Raw genomic sequence first — 22,234 nt, forward strand, 5'->3', positions numbered from 1 at the left:
AAGAATCATTAACATTTCCATTTTGACAAACCAGACAGGGCATCTTGCCATTTCAGTGAGTGAGTGAGTTTAGTTTTACGCCACACTCAGCAATATTCCAGCTATATGGCGGCGATCTGTAAAATAATCGAGTCTGGACCAGACAATCCAGTGATCAACAACATGAGCATCGATCTGCGCTATTGGGAACCGATGACATGTGTCAACCAAGTCAGCAAGCCTGACCACCCGATCCCGTTAGTCGCCTCTTACGACAAGCATAGTCGCCTTTTATGGCAAGCATGGGTTGCTGAAGGCCTATTCTACCCCGGGACCTTCACGGGTCTCTTGCCATTTCATGTCAGAACATTGATAATGATATATCATTAGCATCATAACTGTTTCTCATAACAGTCTGAGACCTTTTGCATTTCTTGCATGAAACATGTAGTTTTTGAAAACTTTTTATTGCAACAGAAACTAGTTACAGACTGAAATTGAGCATACAGTAGTTCTTGAGTTTGCAGAAAATCTGAGTGGCCTCATTTAAGGCTTTCAGATAACAGTAAGGTTAGGGATGAAGAGAAATAATATGATTTAAGTCTGTGACACTGACTGGTGTGCTTGTCAAAAACTTAAAATTTAAGACATACTAGTCATCCAGTTGAAAGATTATCATGATCAAAGTTGTAATCCTCTTTATCACCAAAGGCAAGAGAAGATTGGGTTAGAACTGGTCTTCAGCAAGCCATGTCTATCGTAAGAGGTGACCAGGAACAGAGGGTCAGATTCACTGACTTGCTGGACACATGTTATCATATCCCAACTGCATTTATCGATGCTCATAATGTTGATCACTCAATTTTCTGGTCTAGACTCGATTATTTACAGACAGCTGCCATTTAGCTAAAATACTGCTGAGTTCAGCATTTAACAACCAAAACAAACAAAACCTCATCACTACATTCCAAACACCAACGTGATAATCCTACTACTTTTCAGTAAAGCATGCCACAAGAACATTACACTGATTCAGTTGAAAGTCAAACCTACATATCAGTGTTTTGTCTCAAGTCAGGCAGTTGTGCTAATCCATATCCCCAACTGTGCCAGACGAGCCTGTGTACACACATCCTCCCTCAACATGCACGTAGCTGTGTCGAGATACTCCCTTCATCCTCCCCAGCTGCCGCTGCAAACACAGCGTCTGTTTTCTGTTTCTCAATGGAGGCAGTCATCCCCATGTTGTTGCAGGTGAAGGTGGGGTGTGGTGAGGTGAAATTGGAAGTTCAAAATGATGCACTTCTGTTACAGTGTTTGTACGTGTGTGCATGCAGTATGCATGTAGAGGTCCAGACTAATGCCAGTTTTATACTTCTAGCCTAGTGAGATACCTGTGTAGCAGTTGAATCTCATTCAGGCATAGTAAGATAAAGGCCACATGTAACTGAAAATACAACTTTGCAGATTCTGATACCTTTCGGTATGCACTTACCAAAACAAATAATCAAAAATGCCAATTCAACCTATAAAGTTTTAAAAAAAAAAAATTGAAAAAAGACCTGCGAAATCAGAGTTCAAATGATTCTCTAAATTTCCCCCAGCGCTGGGGGAAAAAGTGGTTTCAACGCAGCACCCATAATGCATGCGCAGTGAATTGGTTTGCGGAGCTTGAAACAGAATGCATGCCTGGAGTATGAGGTCGTGAGCAGTAGTCTAATCATGGTTGTGTACACAAACAAGTAAATAATCTACTCTTTAGATAAAAAACTTGATGATTGTGGTACGCAGCCTCTGTTAAAGAGAAAGCTCAATGTCTGGTTTATTGACACCAATATGTCTGCCTGTCTGTCTGCTAAAGACAATATGCAATACACAGCTTCAATCATTGACCACATGCAATTTGAACTTAACACCTACCAGGCTATACGCCATAAACATAATAAATTGACACCAAAGTCCTGTCTCTGCCACATTATGTAATTATGCAGGTGTCATACTTGTACACATGACATGTTTTAAAGACCATTTTACTCTGATGACTGGATCTGACGGAAACTGGTGCAAACTCTTATCAGTTCGAAGTCCTGCTTTGTACTTTGATGAATGACAGTTTCTCTACTGAAATGATTTTTGATTGGATCGAACGCAAATTCAGTGAATATTTATTTACAAAAAAAAACAAAGAAAGCATCTCTATGTACATTCTTTATGGATAACAACTTCTTCTAGTGTATATGATTTTGTTTGACTATGGTATATGAATCCATACTGAAATGACGCATGAAGTACAATAGAAGAAGTTGTTACCTATAAACAATCTTACTTTCTTCTGACTCACCATACTTCTAAAATGCCCATCAAACAGATCATCTTTCTGTACACACAATGAGCCTTCAGCGTATCAGCAAATGAACCAGCCAATCGGAAGCCGTCGTTACACTTGAGTGCACCCCTACCCACTATGACAGGGGTCCGTTTCGAGGAAAGTAAGCCCAAAAACCAAATACTGCACTTTTGAATGGCGATTGTGCACTTATAATTTTGTTTATTTGTTTTTTTTTCAAGCTGCAATGTATCAAGAATACGTGATAATTGTGTTTTAATTATGTTTGATTTTTTGGTTGCATGTGACCTTTAAATAGTCTGTCTTGCAGTTCCTGGGTCACATTATTTTCCCTTCAGCCCAGCCCATTCTGTCTGCAGAGTTAACGTCAAAACTGAAGCAAGTCTTCATTTCTTCAGGTTCCAGAATTGTCCATCTCTTTGGGGATCCTTTAAAATTTAAAGGAATTATTTGTTTTTGCTAAAATAAATATATACTGAGATAAAGCATCAGTTTATATGCTGAATCAAATCAATTTTCAGTTTTACTTCCTTCAGTGCTGATCATCAGGAACAAGTACCACAGTTGATACATTTTTGTATGACACGGCTAGTGATAGAACCATTGACACTTTATTCTCTCTTACATATAGGAGCACCATAATTCTATCTAAAAGCCACATAAGAATCATCATTACAAATCACCTATCACAGACATTTAACATCTTACATGGCGACCTACACCATAACTGAAACAATGAACATTTAACCTTTCAAACATCTCTGAAAGTTACTTTCCTCAAGTGGAACACCAAAACATCTTCCTATATTAAATCAATTTAGAAAATTTAAAAAATAAACAAATTACATAAAATTGCTATTATTCAAGGATACCAAAATGTTACAGTATAAAATATTTTCTCCAGCTTCTTTCAACATCCAGTGTAGACAAAAGAATATATATACTGTCAGCAGATACCATGATGACGATAAACAACTGATGTACTGAGACCTCTGTCAGTCTGGATGGCGGCTCTGTAATGAAGCAAACAGTATCCAGCCATCTGTCAGACACTACAGAGAACATCAATGATTTATGCTCACAAATATGCCTCTCACTTCCACCCCTTGACAGCAGCCAGTGTACAACTGCTTGTACCAAGTGTCAAATACTGATGTCACCAACATTTCAAATCAATTATTCATACTAAGCACACTACAATGATTGGAAACTTTAACGTGTCTGTGTTCCATAGTCATAAGTGTGTTCTAAGATTGTAAGTGTTGTTTTTGTCAATGAACCTTGGAAACAACATGATTCAATTTGTGAGCAATCTGTGTCCCTTAAGTGACACAGATTCATTTGAACATAGAAAATCACCCAGTGCAGCATTGAAACCTGAGTTTTAAAAACTGGCCCATAAGTATAAATGTTCAGCATTGGCACATATGCTTCACGCAGCTGTCACCCATGTCCATGAAATAGTCTTATCCATGTGTCATTAATCCCCCTGATAACGATACAGGTAATCTATGTCTGCACTATGCTAGAACCAGGAAGTAAGCAATACAGGATTGAACTGCACGATGCAAAAAATAGCACCTGACTTTTGAATGCCACCTTTTTACTGACAGTTATTATTGGTATGACCTTGGTTTTTTGGGTTAAGGTTTGTAAACATGTAGATGAATCATCAGTAATAGTAGTGTGTAAACGCATGGTTGAGTGAATATTGGTTCACCTTCCATTTAACATATCACAGCTATAGTACATTAGCCTTTCAACTCACAGCTACTGTCATTTAACTCAAAATATTTACTAGCAATGTCATGGAGTAAAACCTCTTGAAAAAGACTGCTAACTGCAAAGAAACATTGTACACCGAGAAACTACATTAAAAAGTTTTAAAAGAAAGCACAAAAGTCAATGGTTCCACTACTCCAACATCAAAACATCCTTTGGTTGCCCACAAATTATTTATTTCCAGTGTTCATATTTTTAAATTATGTGCCACTCTTGTAAAAACCTTATTCATAAATGTTCCTGGACAAATACATTCATAACATTTTTTTCAACAAATAAGGATGTTAATTTTGCATAAAGTGTAATATCAATATAACCCTTACACTGTTTACACGTGCACAACATGTTCTGCTGCTATTGTGACAGGTCACACTCTACTATATAAACTGTTCAGATTACATAGAGACACTAGCGATACTGAAACAAGACAGAATTTAACTGGCGACCATAAAGACATATCAAACATATTTCAGATCTGTTCCTGATCTGCAGATATTGATTCCTGAGTTGTTTGTGAAGAGCTGATGTATCAGATGTCGTAATTTAATATTATAATGTCTGGTTTTCACAATAACCTTACAGGACATCAGGAATTATTCAAATGTCAACATGTTCATGCAAACCCACTTAAAGTCAAGACTGTAGCCTGAAATTGTAAAGTGTTAACATGAAATTGAATCGATTTGCTGTTCGTATTATGACTGATCTCATCCACACAACAGATTAAGTTTTCTTCAGCTGTGTTAGGGTGTTCTAACCAATCAGATAGCTGACACAAATTAGACATCTCCATTTATTTCAAGACACAAGCTATTTCATTGGCTGATTATTGTTGTTTAACACTGCACTAAGCAGCATTCTAGTATAGATGTGGTCTGTAAATAATTGTGTCTGTACCAGACAATCCAGTGATCTACAGTATGACCATCAATCTACATAGCTGGGATACGATGACATGTATTGTCAACCAGTTTGGGAGTCTGACCATCTGTTCATCATGATATAGTTGAAATATGTCTGATGTCACGTTAAATATTGACTCACTCATTCACTCAGTCTGACCATCCAATCCCATTAGTCACTTCTTATGACAAGCATGGGTTATTGAAGACCAATTCAAACCCTGATTTTTAATGGTCAGATAGACATCAGAATGATATGTTATTGTGCAAACATTCCTTTAAAACCAATTGTTGTAGGATTTTGAATTCCTTTTCATGCTTAAGGCCTTTGCTGACAACCCAAGGCTTGGCAGTAGAAGCTGACTCAATTTAGATAAGGTACCAAGCTGAGAGCACCTTTCACACTGACGAAGTCTACACTGAATTATGAAACCAAATTGATATGTCTCAATCAAAATAAAGGGGGCAATTGATCTTTTTCAATTATGTGAACAGATGTTTTGGGTTGTCTGTGGCACCTTAGCAAAGTTATAAACCTTTCCACCCTTCTTCAAACATCTAAAATATCTTTTCATTAAGCTATTTTACAAGTGTCTCTAATTTAAAGAGCTAAATCTGCTGTTAAATTCTCATTGAAAACATTTACTTTTCCACATTATGACCCATCTGGTGAAGCATACAATGCATAAGCCTGTACCTTAGCATGCACACATCAACTGAACAAAGCTGATCTTTTTTTTAATTCAGAGCCATGTTTTTTTTGTGCACATTGAAGCCATAAACAGACGCAGCATGGCGACACTCCCTCCACAAGTGCCTGAACACGATGTGGCCAGATTGTCACTGTGACCAGCAAAACACATGTAGTCAGCTCTGCAATGTTTCCAACTCTGCCTGGTGATACAGAAACACCAATTACTGGCAAACAAAACAACTGTGGAATGTCAAAATTCTATTTCAGGAAGTCCTTGCTTGATAGGGTCCAGATGTGGGCACAATATGAACTGCTAGAGGTCAGTGTCAGGTCTAGACTGCCACGCGCCCACCATTACCCCAATAGGGGGGAATGGCAAAAGATTTCATCACCCATAACAAAAATCAATCTACTCCAGTCTCTATTTGAATGACTGCAGCTGCAGGATCAAGCATTTCTAATCAAGTTAATTTAGTCCATATCCCATAATCAGAGTTGAACCTACTCTTACAAGACCAATATCCATAATCAAATCTGTCTCCCCTGCTATCTCAGTACTGGTATCTCCTTCAGCTAAACAATGGAACTACAGAACCAACAAAAGTTGGTGGAAATCAAGCCCTCTTCCATTTAGATGTTAGTCCCATCAAAATGTAACCATATTCTGGTGCCACCTATACATGATATATTGCAGGACAAAAATTCAAGACGTTTTTCTGTGATCTGTACTTTCTGTTGGATACTATCTACAAGAAAAGAAACACAAAATGGATCTAACATTTGGACTATTCAGCTTGTGTGTCATACTGACAGTTTGGAATGGTTCAGTGGCAAATGCTGATACTGTGGGTGGCTGTGAATTGGTGGAGGTACCAATGTGTAAAGGATTGGTTGGATATAACTATACCAGACTCCCCAACCAGTTCAATCATAGAACGCAGGCAGAAGTCTACTGGGCTCTGCAACCATGGTGGCCTTTCATGGATACTCTCTGTTCCTCAAATCTCAGGATTCTGCTCTGTGGACTCTACTTGCCCAAGTGCACCCCAGGATCACCAAGGGTTCAGCTTCCGTGTCGGGAAACATGTCGCAAATCTAAGGTAAGGTGCTCGTCAGACATGCAAAGGCAAGGACGACCATGGCCACGGCTGTTCAGGTGTCCTCAGTTCTTACCCAAAAGGACAAACCGCTGTATCAAACCAATCCCAGAAAAGAAAAAGAAGAGTCAGCGTGGTCATGTTGCCTGTGAGCGAAACACACTGTCAATGTGTTCTAGCATTGCACCCCCTTTTACCCATGGTTCCCTTCCTAACATGTTTCTTCAAGGCAGCCTTGATTTGATGGAGTTGGAGATGCAGCAGTACAAGCCACTGGTTCAGTCAGGATGTTCTCAGAACCTTCGCTTCTTCCTCTGTGGTGTATTCATGCCATTCTGCGTCCAGGAACGCAGACAGGAGATCCCTTTCCTTGTACCATGCAGGGAGCTGTGTCAAGGGGTATACGAGTCATGTCATGAGGAATTCACCCGTTCTAGAAATGGTCTCCCCTGGCCAGGTAAGCTTCACTGTCATCGCTACCCTTCCTATTCGGATACATATGGAGACAACCGTACCATTCCATGCACGATGTCACCTCAGTCCGGAGGACGCACAACACTGATCCAGCGACGAGCACAAGTACCCACTGGCAGACCTGCAAACCGCAGACAGGGCAACAGACAAGGAAACAGACAGGGAAACAGGCAAGGGAACAGGCAGGGGAACAGGCAGGGAAACAGACAGGCAAACAGACAATCCAACAGACAACCTAACAGACAGTCAAATAGACAATCTGGCAGATATGCAAACAGACAAGCCAACAGACGAGCCTTAAGACCAAGGGAAAGAAGCCACACCAGAAACTGAAAGAGACAAACTATTTCTTAAATGACATAATGACACTTCAACCAGTTGAACAATGATGATGTGAGCACACGACATTAGGAAACTCAAGCTTGTGTCAGTGACTTCAACAGGAACATCATGGTATGTTGAGAAAACTTCAGATCTGTATTAGGGGACTGAATATTCATGCTGACAGCATGAACATGAAGTTACAATACAGTCCAGGAAAAGCTCTGATAAAATTTAAAATAAAATGTTATACTGTATCACAAAATGTTTCACAACAAATAGAAAAGTACTGAAATATTCTATGATAGCAAGGCCATTGTAAGATTAAAATACCTATAATAATATATAATTCTAACCTGTATCAAAATCTTTCCTCACATGGTACTAAAGCAAAACAGATAAAATGCATGCATATTAACACAGTTTATCCTGATCAATCAACCATGACAGCATGTTTTATTGTCCAATATTTGGATACAATATATATAGATAAGCAAAGACACTGTTTGGAATAAGGAAGTCTGGAGGGGATATTTAGGCAGGTGAAACTGAAAGTAGGTCAAACTACTTGGATGTTTCAGCATTTTCCTTGAGTAACAAGAGAAGACATCTGTAATGAAGAGTGTAGTTTGGTAAGGGAACCCAGTTTGTGTAAAGGTATTGTATGTCCAAACATGTCTCGTTGAATGATTATTAGCTAAAGCCAAATGTATGTCTTACTAAACTTTGGCTTCAGACTACAGAATTCCTAGACTTGGAAATTCAGGTTTCAGAAGATGTTTTTGATGGCCATGTAGATGCCTGTATATTTGATTCACTTGAATAAACAAATCATATCTGTGACTAAAGTTTTCTTCTTATCTCTTACCAACAAATGCTAACTAGGTATCATTTGGAGATTATGTTTTCCCGCATAACAATAACAGCTGATGCAACTCTGACCTTAAACCACAAAACATGAAGGTGAGTTCTAGCTTTTGTGGTATGTGTGGCTCATCATGATTCCTAAATGTCATAATTGGTTTGGCAGATTGTAAAGAATATTAACATAGCGATGAAGCATGTATTTAGCATCATCTCACTACCTGTTCAGTACTCAGTGTGGTCTCAATGATAGTGGCTCCATACAGGGCAAGGCTCTCTACCTTCTTCAAATAATTAAGGGGGAGGAGGGGTTTGTGTGGAATTGGGCAGCAATAAATACACAATGAAGTGAATACAAAATGTTACACAAAATATAACAACAAATCCAAATTTTCACTTATGAATACTCTATGCTTAACATCAAAATACAATGTAACGAAATGACCACGATGCCATGTAAATGTTTAAGTTTTGACATATTTTAAGTGATATGTTCTGTGAAGCAAAACAAAATAAGCCATGCATTGCAAAGACTGCCACTTAGAGCCCAAAGGCAATGCCATAAAGGGTTCTGGAATATAACACTGTGTACCTTGGATATATTCCATTTTGCATATATCACTTATCAACTTCTCTTATTTTTTTTTCAAAACAATACATTCTTGTTGAATTCATTAAAGGAAACAGTTTGATTCACCAAATACTGAACATCATGTGAATCATAACAGGATTAGTTTGGTCCTCAGTCTTTTATAAGATTTACTGATAGTTTTCAAATAACTGACAATGTAACTGTTTAAGCTATCTCATTGACCCTTCTCCATTATGTCCTTGGGATAAGTGAGTGGGTGATTATAATGTTATGTCACACTAAGCAATATTCCAGTTACATGGTGGCACTTTGCAAACAAAATACTGGACAAAGTGGTCAAAAGTCTTAAGACTAAGTCCACTTATATTCAAGTTAATGACAAATTACAGGTGAAAGAGAACAGCAGTAATTTGTGGTACTTCACAATTCATAAAACATCAATGCAAAATTTTACATTGCAGTGAAATCTACATGACTCCACTTTATCTTGGTCAGACAGTCATTTTGTACATGCTGCAGATCAGTAGGTCGGTACAATTTCAGATAAAAAATTCTTCAATACAATGTAATGACAAGATCTTTCTTCAATCTTCCTTGACAATGATATGAGCAACACTGAAGCATCCCTTACAGAAAAAAAAGACAAAGACATGAGAAGGTATCATGGATGACAGGGTCCCCAATACAGAGCCTCCAAACATGCAATTCACCTGAAAAAGTATCATGGACAATAGGGTCCCCCACGCAAAGCCTCTTTACATGTACTTTCACTTAATAAGTATCATGAACCACAGGGTCCCCCATACAGAGCCTCTTAGCATGCCGTTTCACTGAATGATTAAGACAATGAAGCAGGATAAGTCTGATAGCCTGCACTTGTTGGAATCAAACAGTGATTTTCACAATTTTTAAACAAATCCAATGCTTCCAAGATTACTAGACAAGAATATCAACAAACTTGGGCCAAAACTAAAAAAAAATTCTTAGGACAACAAGATGGATGGTGAAACACTACCTTAGGAGAAGTATGAATCAATACCGCAATCTTTATGCACTCCACAGAAATTATTTCTAGAACAATCTGTCTGTTGTAAGAGATGCCAGCATTTTCCATAATTCATCTCTGGTTTCATCGGGCAGACTCAGGTTGAAACACTATCCACAGACTGCAGATGAGACCCCCACAAAATACAGCATACGACAGCATGGTAATTAGAAGAAACTACGAACATGCAACTCAACCACTATTCATTACTCAGTTTTCAATACAGTGTTACTAATTTAGCAAGTAAACCATTTCTCCATACAAGTTTTCCTAACTAACTGAAGATATAAGTTGGAAAGGCGAGTACAGGTATGGATGTTCAAGACTGGCCAACTTGACCAGTGCATGTCATCATATACCATGTGTATAGATCGATGCTCAGGATGTCAATTACTTGATTGTCTGGTCCTGACTCGATTATTAACAGACAGCTGCCATATTCCTGGAATAATGCTGAGTGTGGTTATAAACAAGAAACAAGTTTTCACTGGTGTCTGTATACACCTAACATACATGTGTAGAACTTTGTTGTCCCGACTGTTGCTTTGCATATATGTCAAGCTAATTACCTGTGTCAATACAGATAAGCCTGGAGACTGCCCCAAATCTCAATACCATATACAAACACAAAATGAAGTCAATTAGCAACAGTCAATATCAATTCTGTCCATTAATGAGCTGACCCTCTAAGTCATACTCGGATTGTCAAAGTACTTCTTGACCAGATAAATCTCTTGACTCAGATGCCAGCCATAACTGAACTTTTGGAGTCATCAGTAGTGAATAAGTGAGTTTAGTTTTACACTGCTTTAGCAATCCTTTTCAACGATACCACAGCAGAGGACACCTGAAATTGGCCTTATAGATTGTACCCATATGGGAAACTGAACCTGGGTTTTAAGTGTGATCAGTGAATGCTTTAACCACTAGGCTACCTCTGGTGTCATCAGGAAAGGATAGGAAAAAGAGTAATACCATGCAAACGAAAATAGTTGACAGCATCAGTAATTCCGTGAGTGCACTCACAAAATTTTAAAATATGTGGATTGAAAGCATGGCTACAATTGGCCAGCACTGTCTTGATAGAAAATGCTTCATGAACGAACAGGTGCATTTCAATACACTTCATGTGTGGAAATAAAAATAATAAAATAAAATAATACAATGACTTAAATCAGAAGTTGGCTGGTGGAAAAGCTAGTTAGGCTCAAAACCATGGATGGTATCTCAGACCCTAACATACATCATAATCTAGCATTGGAGTGATAGGACATCTTCAATAACAGTTTCTTTTTTGTGCAAGTCAGCAATATTCAATCAATATCTCAGTAGTGCACACATGAGTAACAAGATAGCAGTTGATGTACTATTCATGATATTCAAAAACAATAAGATTCTTTGACATGTTTTCAAAATGCTGACAGTGTTATTTTATCAAGACGGAGATCACTGACCACACTACTATGAAATTGAAAGTTTAAGAGTGTTGGCTATTATCATGTCTGGCTTGGACATATTCAATTAATAAGCACTCATATAAAAAGCATTCATCATTCATAAATACTAGATTCTAATAAAAACAAATAATGGATTGAATTCATGCAGGGATATAATTTGATTCACCAAATACATAAGTGAATTGTATTAGTATAATTGTCCTAATATTTTCCATATGTATGTAAATGAGAGACTGTTTTACTAAATTCTACAAACTTAAAGGAGTGAGTCAGTTCAGTTTTACACTACTTTTAGCAAATATTCCAGCTATATCACGTCCCACGAGGGGAATCAAACCGGGCCTTTGGCATGACAAGTGAACAGTTTAACCACAAGGCTACCCAACCACCCCAGCCTTAACTTTAGGAAATATGGTCTGGGTTAAAATTTATAATTTCCACCCTAGTAAATGGACTTACAATTAAGTAATAGGTTACATCCAAATGACTGGCATACTGGTGGAACAAGAAATCTTTCTTGGTTCACTGAGCTGGTTTCACATATTTTAATATTCTGCGATATTCTGTCATTTTCTCAAAAATACAAAAGCGTTCCTAAGGAAAGGATGTGTTGGAACATTTCCTCAAATCTGACAAAAATAGAGGTGGACAAGTAACATCAAATGAATGAATACATGTTTCTAAATATATTTTAAAGCTAAACTGTGCATAAAATACATTTTCGCATTAATAGAAATGCTTCTAAACTGATGAATTTCAACTGCTGAGATCCTTAGCAAATACAGTGTCACAGGTGGAATAATACATGTCCCTGTGCATACAAAGACCACAGTATAAAACCACCTCACTGTAATAGGCTTAAGTATCAAAGCTAAATGATCACATTCTGTGTACATCATGATCTACATATCAGGGCTTGCCTATAAGTACAGATGACATCATTTTCTCACAAAACAAAACCTGTTCAAATTGCTTTACCATTGGCAAAACATGACAATGTCATTATGAACACCAATCAATGACCCAGAGATAAACCTAGTGCTGCATCCAAAAAATATAAGTGTGCCCTAAGTAAATACAGATTATCTAATGCAATGGGTATTGGTATCATTTGCTGCAATCATGCAAAAGACTATTAAGCAAACTAGTTTAATCCACATGCAATGATATCCTTGACTGGCTGTTGTAATTAGTCCAGCCAGTGAAAATGTGTGTTTCCAAAAATCATTCATCTGGTAACTTTCAGTTTTTGTTTTCACTAATGTCCACGAATGACGTGCCAAGAAAAAAAATTACAAGCTTACGAAAACAGTCTATTAACATACAAATTAAGTAAATACATACAGTTAAAAACTTATCTACAAGGGGCCCAACTAAATTAAGTGAGTGGGGCACATGGACCCTCCTATCAAGCACTGGGGTCTGAACAAATTTACTTCTTAGGTTTCTTCCTGAAGAACCACATGTCAACCAATATCTTTAATTTGAACTGAATTTGTTGGTTGTATAACACTGCTATATTACAGCTATATGATGTTTTGACTTGACAATCCAGTGACTGACATCATGACATCAATCACTGGATTGTCGAGAAATAAGTTCACACACTGTGCTATCTTTGGTACATGAAAGTTTGATTTGCAAAACGTATGTGTATATGCTACTAATGACAAAAACATTGACAGCAACGTCAGGGCAATAAGTCAGCTTCAAACAAACAGCACGATCTTGGCAACTCTCATAATGTTTCAACTCATTTAAAATCTTACTTCTTGCAGCATGCACAGGCAATCAGCATGCTAAAAGCTTCAATCTACCAAGCCAATGTTGTCTCCTGGTATCACATGCACTACCACATATTTCTGCATATAAACTTTTTGTAACCAGATCTTGAGAGATTTGGAAGGGGTCTGCCCTTCACATGGGGTAGAAAACCTCATAGTGTATGAGTGAGTGGGTGAGTGAGATAGATTAATGCTGACCTCAACCATATTCAAAGCTAATCAGAGTGTTGAACATAAGAAACGGGCTATACATGTTCAAACAATGAGAATCAAACCTCAGACTTAGGTATAATGATCAGACACGTGCACACGGCAGTCTGATCCTTTACCTTCCAATATGGAAAATAAACACAACTGCATGAGTATTCAACAGAGTATCACCTTTGTCCAATTTGCGTATTTACTTCCTTAATCAATTCAAGTTTGCACACATTCAGCCAAGTCAACATCCCCAAAGACACACTTACACTTTCTTCTTCACCTTCACACCCATGCAATTACATACTACTCTTCAAGATACAGTTTGCAAAAATTCACAAATTCACATCAACACACACATATGCACAGGGTAACAAATGCAAGTACCACAAATATCAGTTACAGTTGTCTGGCATTTTTACACCTCACTTTGACAAAATTCAAAACCAAATAAAAAGCATTTTACTTTTGAATATCTGATTCAAGTAATCACGCATTTCAAACTGAATTCATGAAGGAATAAGTTTTTCGATTCACCAAATACAAAAGTCAAAACAGCTCCAGCAAGTGAACAACTTACAGCATTATTAGCAATATTCCAGCACTATCATGGTTGGGACCACCAGAAATCGGCTTTACATATTGTATCCAAGACGGCAATCAAACCTGGGTCCTCAATGTGATGAGCAAACGCTTTAACCACAAAGCGACCCCATCACCCCTGAATGCTTGAACAATAGGACACACAGACACAAACATACTATTAACAAATGCACCATTACTTGAAGCTATGCACAATACGGAAATAGCTCTTCACAATGAGAGACTGCCACTTCTGGTGGAATTTTATTACAACAAACACTGATCAAGAGCTGAATACAACTCATTTAAACATTTACTAAACACTTTTAGCCTATGCATGATCTTAACCATGTTCAGATATACCAAACCTGATTTAACATTTCGAGTAATCAGATTGTGAACTGAATATTTCATGTGAAAGACATGTTTGACCTAGACAAAAGATGTAAGGAAACACCTGTTCAAGCTTCAAGGTTCAATTCACCCAGGCACACTCAATCAGAGATCATGTTTCACCAAGTGATGGATACATTAACATGACACTTCAAATCAATTTTCCGTTTACAAGATGTATGTGCAATATCTAACCATGAGCATTAAACTTTTAACAGGACTTACAAATTTAGTACGAGTGAAAAGATATAAAAGTCACCATAACAACTAGAACCTCATTGTATTAACAGACTTGGCAGGCTCATACTTGACCCGTCTTCACACAATGCAATATTGGAGTTTCCCCTGATACTAGTCTTGTCAAAGCTAACATCAAACATCAGGTATCATATCTGTTTTAGTCTCATTCATGTGTGTAATGTGTGTCCTCAATATTGACCAATTTGGCTGACTATTGACCTTAACCAGACTTTAAATATGATATCTGTTAGATGAATTTGAAAGAAATACATCAATATTTGTCAAAGTCATCAGCCAAAACACAGCTTGATGGGTGGACACAGTAATGGCCTGATTTGTGACACTTGATCTAGACTTGTGTTAGGCCAGTTTAGAAATAAAGGCTGATGGCAGCTGTCCTTATCTTTACCAAATAGTATGATGAACTACATTATCACTTGACCACTACATGCAGCTGAAAGTCAGATAAAATAAAAACTCGAGTGAGTGAGGTTCACATCCCCAGGACTTTATGAAGGTACTAGACATTCACCACTGTGGTGAAATCCAGTAGCACCAGTAGGATACTGACAAACCTAGTAACATTATCATGGTGAACTCAGAGAGAAACCAACAATCACAGATTTCTACCATGCTCCAAGTATGACACTGCACTGCTAACTGCATTTTCAACGGAAATAAAATCAACAGAGATAATGGACTATGAAAGTCAAGTTTCAGTCCTTGCCAGATTAGGCTGAAATATTAGAGATACATTTTGGCTGGACTCATAAATCTATGCTCACTCTAATCAAAATTGGACAGGGAAACTGACATCCAGTTCATCAACTAGCAAGCTGCAACTGATTGCAGGATTTGTCACATATGTGTACTATCATGCGAATGTCATGGCACCACAAGATGTTTTCCAGATAGTTCTTCAATTAAGATGCTAAGTAATCTGATGATCCTCACAAGGTGAGTCTTACTACAACATAGGTCTTGATGTCTTGTATGCAGGAAGTACAGGTAACATGATAGGTGAAATCTGATAGGCCAACAGAAAGGACATAACACATAATATCCACAAGTGGTTGTACGATCAAACCACAAAATTCCAGTTAGATAAACACAAGAATTTTAAAATGTGTGAACTCCCTTGCTTCAGGAAGGTGAGCGAATTACAGCACCTTAACACCTATGCTCGTGGCTGATGACACTTTTTGGGTTAAACCTGAAATATGTTCATGGTTAATAGAACAGCAATAAGGGATGATACCACAACACTGAAAATATACCTGCATCAAGTCTAGTCAAGTCTAGTTAATAATGTATGTAAAAAAAAAATCAAAGGTGGTACTTACTTGAGGTTTCTCGCATATTCCATTTCCACATTACATCTTTCCTTTAAGAAGTGAGTATATTTCTCACAGAACTCTATTCCTTTCAAAGTATGCAGCGAAACGTTGTCATACTGATCCTGAAACCCAGAGTACACAGTAAGTCACATAATCAACAGGGAAGCATGAAGTAAGGGAGTCAGTTGGGTTCATCACTATTTCTGTCAGATCACACAGCATGCTAGTATTGTAAAAAGTGAGTTTAGTGAGTTCGGCAATATTTCACCTACATGGCAGTGGCCTGCAAGTAATGAAGTTTGGACCAGACAATCCAGTGATCAACAGTATGCGCATCGGTGTACACAATTGGGAACCGATAACACATGTCAAAAAAGTCAGCGAGCTTGACCACCTAAACCCGTTAATTAACAAGAAGCATGGGTTATTGAACATCAACATTCTAAGTCAGTACTGAAAGGGAGAACAGAGTGAAGTAAATCAGGTTTTGGATGTTTAAGACAATGCTGAAACTCAAGAGCGCAGGTTTGATGCTGACATACCTAAAACCTAAAGTGAATCTGGTAAACAATTATAAAGAGACAAACAAACACTGGTTTCTGGTAAAAGCCTAAGTGACTCAGTCATTTGGGCAACCATTGAAACATTCATCAACTCGTATATCTTGGATTTGTAGACCGAGAAAAGGTTAGAAAAGCAGTCAACATTATTCCAGTTGGATCAGTCCCTCTATAGGTCATATTCATGATGCATGTCACTGGGTATAGTGAGTTTGTTTTTATGCTGCGTCACACATTGGGCCAATTTGGACAATTGAACCCTGGTCATCAGTGTGATGAACAGACGCTTTAACCACTAAGCTGACTAAGTGCAAGCTTTACTATGAGTGAATGAGTTTGCTTTAATATCTCAATAAATAGTATTCCAGTTAAACCCTGCCATCATATGGAAAGAAATCATGCATGGTGTGGGGTTAAAAGCTTTGATGATTAGATTTAAATTGTTGCAAGCATCCCCAAAATGACCCAGGTTTTCTCAGGAATGTTTAATCCCATGATCATACACATTGTTAAACAGGTGTAGGTTGAAGATTCAAGATCCACTCTTATTCAATCTTGCTTCAACCAAGAAACAACTCTGCATACAGAACAAGGGTGACAACTGTCATCAGTAAAAGAAAGAATACAAATACAACATTGAACTTCCTCGGCAACAAGACATATATATTATATTACCACAGGAAGGTGAAGTCTGTTGTTACAAACAGACCCGGATGTTTATCTGGTGATGTTGTTCTAGGACATGTTTCCTCTAAGACATTACATAAGAAAAATGAGGTCAATTTGCATTAGGAAACAGCCTGGAACCAGTACATGAGCTCTGTCTGTCTTACAGACCCTAAACCACATTATTTTCCCTACTGCCTCACATTCTCAGCAATGCTTAAGCCCCAAATGAAGCCACTCTAGATTTCCTGAGGTTCAGGAATCTCTGGTCTCTGGGCTCCTTTACACCTTAAATGACTTTATTTGTTACAATCAAAATGATACATTCAGAGACAAAGCATTAGTCAGAAAAGAAACCCATTGAGTTTCTACATGGCACAGTTAAACACTGGACTCCAATACAAGGATGGTTAGTCTGTCACACAGTCTCTGAACCATTTTATTCTCCCAACAGCCGAGGCCACCCTGCATAGCTAAAGCCATAAATGAAGCAAATCTACATTTCTCCAAGTTCTCAATCTCTGGTCTCACTGAGGCTCCTTTATAACTTAAAAGGAATTTCTAAAGGGTGGTGTGTACAATATATTACCTTACAAAGTTTGTGCTGAGTTTATGGAATAAAGAAGGTAGCAGAGGAAATGTCTTCACAATAAACTGTCACAATTGAAGTTTTGTCTTAAATAGCTATTCTTTCTTATAACTGATTAATTTACCACATACAACTAAGTACTTAGAAAAGAAAGAAGCAGACATTATTGAAACTTCTACTACATATCAGATCTATGGACATAAGAGAGAATCTTGCTGAAATGGTCAGCAATATTCCAGCTGGAATAGTCTTTTCACAACACACAGTGCTGACTTAAACAGGTTGCTGTGGTAAATATTGTTTTTATTTCTCATGAGTTTTCCTTTACTAATGATTAATTTGATGGATGGGATGACGAAAATGAAACAATGAAAATGAATGAACTATCCTAACATGTCACTATCAAACTACCATACATTCCTGTACAAAATGATAAACTGGGAAACTGGGCCACAGACATCCAGCAAAAACAAGGCTATCACTTATTTCAACTGGCAATAAGCCAAATAACCTTGGCTACTATCATAATGATGGAAAACCTTTATCTCCTTATCAGTATACACATTTCCCTTTTCATAGTAACTGAACGCTTCAGAGTAAACAGGAAATGAATCCAGCTACAACACAAGGAAAACCTGCTCATGTTCCATATTTTCAAAAACAATATTCTCATGACTATTTCAAACTGTCGATCTTGGCTAGTTTGATTATAAGATCAATGACACCATGCTTACCTGATTAAGTAGCTTCATGTCTTTAAGAACAATCCTCCTAGATGACAGAAGGAGATATCATCAAACTAAAACCACGCAAATCCTCTGTGACTGCTCTGAAATCCTTCAGCAAGAACTTATCCCATCTTTCTTGTTTTGCACTGTACTGTAATGACTTAATTATCAGCACTCAGTATAAACCTTTAATGAATTGGAAGGAAGTGATAGTTTCAGTGCAGGACCATTTAAAAAGTAGTCAAATAATAGTCACACAATGTTAAAAATGTCAACAAAATATTTACATAAGATAAAACTAGTTCCGAACAATATTTGAATAGGTTTGTGATAAATCCTGTAATCCTAAATCCAAATTGTACACAACAATACAGAAATCATTTACTTCCTCCATGGATTGTCTGTATATACTGAAAGTGTAACAAACCTTTAACCCTAAGGTCATAACAGTCTGCCAATCCCACTTGCTATACTAAGTTCTTATAGTTCCTAAACAAGCCCGTGATCTTCCTCTTCTACAGAGAAGCATCCCTTCCACAAGTACACACCATGGACGAGGCTTTGTAACTAATGATTACTGCAAGGAAATACTTCCTCTTCAAACTTGTTTTAATATAGAAATGAACTTTATATTTCCTTGTAGCTGACTGGCTGTAGACTTGCTAATGTCTGATCCACCACAGATAATTTGATTGAACATGCAGAACTGAAGCCAGACAGGTGCAGCCAGAAACCTAATGCCTGATCTCTGAACAGGAATCTCTAGAGATGATCATTATCCATGCCATCTTACACTCAGCCCATGCAGACAAGATTGAAGCAAGGCCGTACCGAACTCACTTACAAGTCTTCCTTGATCACAGAGAGTGCAGCAGGCATTATGTTAACAGGTACTGCTGTATCATGGTGCGATTTCAGGGTGTTTACTGGTACCTGTACAGAGTGCATCATGGCTTGTAGGTTTGACTGCCCCATTAAAATTTTGGTTGTACCATAAGATAATGTCACTGGCTCTAAACGGCAGCGTTCACAAATAGCGCCTGGCTATTAGCGTTTGCCAATGATGAGAGAAGTCACCAGCTTATCAGTCCCAGTGTCTGATAGTTCATTTCATAATGACTTTGACTGAAGTTGTTATTTGTGGCATGTGACAACTGTTTGCTGTTTAAAAATCTAGGTTCCTTAATAATTTCACTACCAATTATAAGAAATGTTAAATCTGCAATGTGTGTTTCATTTGATTCTCTGGGTCCTGTGAATTATCAATGGGTCAGACAGACATCTGAAATTTACAGGACCCAATGTCCTGTTACTTTTAAACACCATTCGTGAGCACTGAAACAGTAAGGTAAAATTTATTTAGCAATTCTCATAACAAGTACTCAGTAACAGATACATTCAAGAGAACCTGACTCCATGATGATAAATGATGAATGATTCAGTTTTGCATTGCATTTATTCATAAATCCCAATAATATGACTACAGCTACATTACTCATTTAAGAGTACACAAATGTTCATGTTGTCACTAGTTAGAAATGTAGTACTTCCAGTCACCTAATTCTCAATTAAAGCACATGTTGACAGTGATAAGATGTTAGAGGATTCAATATATTTTTACCAGCAAAAGGTGCCATCTGCTGCTGAAGGTAAGCTACACCAGCCATTGTTAACATGCATCAGTGCAGGTTGTAAATTGTGAAATCAAACCCTGTACAGTGTCGGATTGCTGCACATACCGGACTAACTTACAGTCCTGATGTAATCCTAATTTATAGAAAATTTCTGTCTAACTCTGTTGTCTAATTCAGACTTTTTAGTCTGTCCCAAGCAGGTCCGAATCAGACAGAGTACACTGCATATGAATATTGAGGTTTTAATGATAACAGATGAAATCACTGACAGTGGCAGTAGTTTAGGTCTGTATTCCAATAAAACTACTGTTTTCAAATAGGATGAGGCTATTTTTTAAACTACTGAATACTAATGGATGTGAGGATACTGAAACATCATCGTTTTTATCAGATTATCAGTTAACAATTATTCAGTAACCTCTTAGGACTAGAATATGTTGCTGAAGACCAAATCAAATAAAGATCTTCATCAAGGGAGACAAGCATGAGTCACCAAGACCCACTGTTGCCTTCAAGAAGTTTAACAAGTACTGTCATATGCACCTTATACTGAATTGCTTTAACTCTAATATCAGCATGTTTACTTTTCCAAAAGCATTTTTGGTAAAGCAATTAAAACAGAGCCATCAATACTGTGCTGAAGTATATTTTAATTCTGACAGTTCTGTTCAAATGGACTCCAGTAATAATTAATAAAATTCTTTTACCAAAAAGCACATTTTCTAACGATGACAATGACTGTACATAATATACCTGATACACAATCATACTGTGACTCATACTACAAACCGAATGAATGCCATATTGTGATCATAAAAGTGGAATATTCTACAGTTGTATGACAAGCAAATGACTGGCTCTATGGCTGTTGTATTCATCACTGCGCTACATATTCAAGAATAACAGTTATTATCTCTAGTATCTTCTGGGACTGAAACTGATTGTGTAATACAACATTACACAAAGAATGACAAGCTCTCATAACACAGGCCACAGTCCATGAAATCCCACCAGGTCAGCTATGAATTACTTCAAGGGCTGAAATAGGTCCATTACATTTACAACTACTCCATTGATAGGTATGTTAGAGTGAGTGAGTGAGTGAGTTTAGTTTTACGCCACACTCAGCAATATTCCAGCTATATGGCAGCGGTCTGTAAATAATCGAGTCAGGACCAAACAATCCAATGATCAACAACATAAGCACCGATCTGCGCAATTGGGAACTGATGACATGTGTCAACCGATTCCGTTAATCGCCTCTTACAACCAGCATAGTCGCCTTTTATGGCAAGCATGGGTTGCTGGAGGCCTATTCTACCCTTGACCTTCACGGGTCAAGTATGTTAGAGATCAGAAACCATGTAGTCTTGTTCTATTTTGCACTGTATATTCTTTATTCAACAGATACATCAAAGTCTTTTTTTTAAGCAAGAAGTATATTTCCTAGGTAATGCACATTAAGTGGTTTGAGTGGTTGATTGATTGAGTTTGCTGTTTAAAACCACAATCAGCAATATTCATGATACATGATGGAGGTGTGTTTAATAATAATGAATTCTGGACCAGGAAAGTGAGTGAGTGACTGATATCTTCAGGCAGTATACGATTGGACACCATGTAGTGATCACAAACAAGGTCTTCAGCTCGGTGGTAGTTCGTGGAAGAAATGCCATCTCTATGACATAATGGATTAGCACCCAAGCAGATACAATATTTTCACTGTAATGGCCACAATAGTGATATTACATATACACAAGCTATGAGGACATGTTGCCACTCAGCTTGTGACAAAACTTCTGAACCAAGTCCTTTAACAAATTTGTCAACGTGAGAATCATGACAAAGGATGTGAACATTTCTATAAAAGAGAAACAAAGCAAAATGTCACTGACAGATTGCTATGAGTGAGGGATTAAGTGAGAGAGTGATTTGGATTTTATGTCACTTTTGGCAATATTCTATCAAT

At 37.6% G+C, this 22,234-nt stretch overlaps 2 protein-coding genes across 2 annotated transcripts in view; one reads left to right on the top strand and one right to left on the bottom strand.

Moving 5' to 3' along the window:
- Window positions 1-22,234, bottom strand: part of LOC137273327 (formin-binding protein 1-like) — a 77,554-nt gene that overhangs the window by 32,093 nt on the left and 23,227 nt on the right. Inside the window, exon 2 of the mRNA XM_067805915.1 lies at window positions 16,095-16,210. Within this exon, the coding sequence (XP_067662016.1) occupies window positions 16,095-16,210 (116 nt within the window). The remainder of the gene's footprint in view (window positions 1-16,094; window positions 16,211-22,234) is intronic.
- On the top strand, window positions 6,472-7,667 carry LOC137273328 (uncharacterized). Its single transcript, XM_067805919.1, has one exon. It carries the CDS (start codon window positions 6,472-6,474, stop codon window positions 7,606-7,608), a length of 1,137 nt encoding a protein of 378 aa, XP_067662020.1. The 3' UTR covers window positions 7,609-7,667.

This window comes from Haliotis asinina, chromosome 2, assembly GCF_037392515.1.
Source record: "Haliotis asinina isolate JCU_RB_2024 chromosome 2, JCU_Hal_asi_v2, whole genome shotgun sequence".
NCBI classification, from domain to species: Eukaryota; Metazoa; Mollusca; class Gastropoda; order Lepetellida; family Haliotidae; genus Haliotis; species Haliotis asinina.

What these genes read in the sequence shown, in the direction of transcription:
- LOC137273328 (XM_067805919.1), top strand. Translation starts at nt 6,472, where the DNA reads ATGGATCTAACATTTGGACTATTCAGCTTGTGTGTCATACTGACAGTT.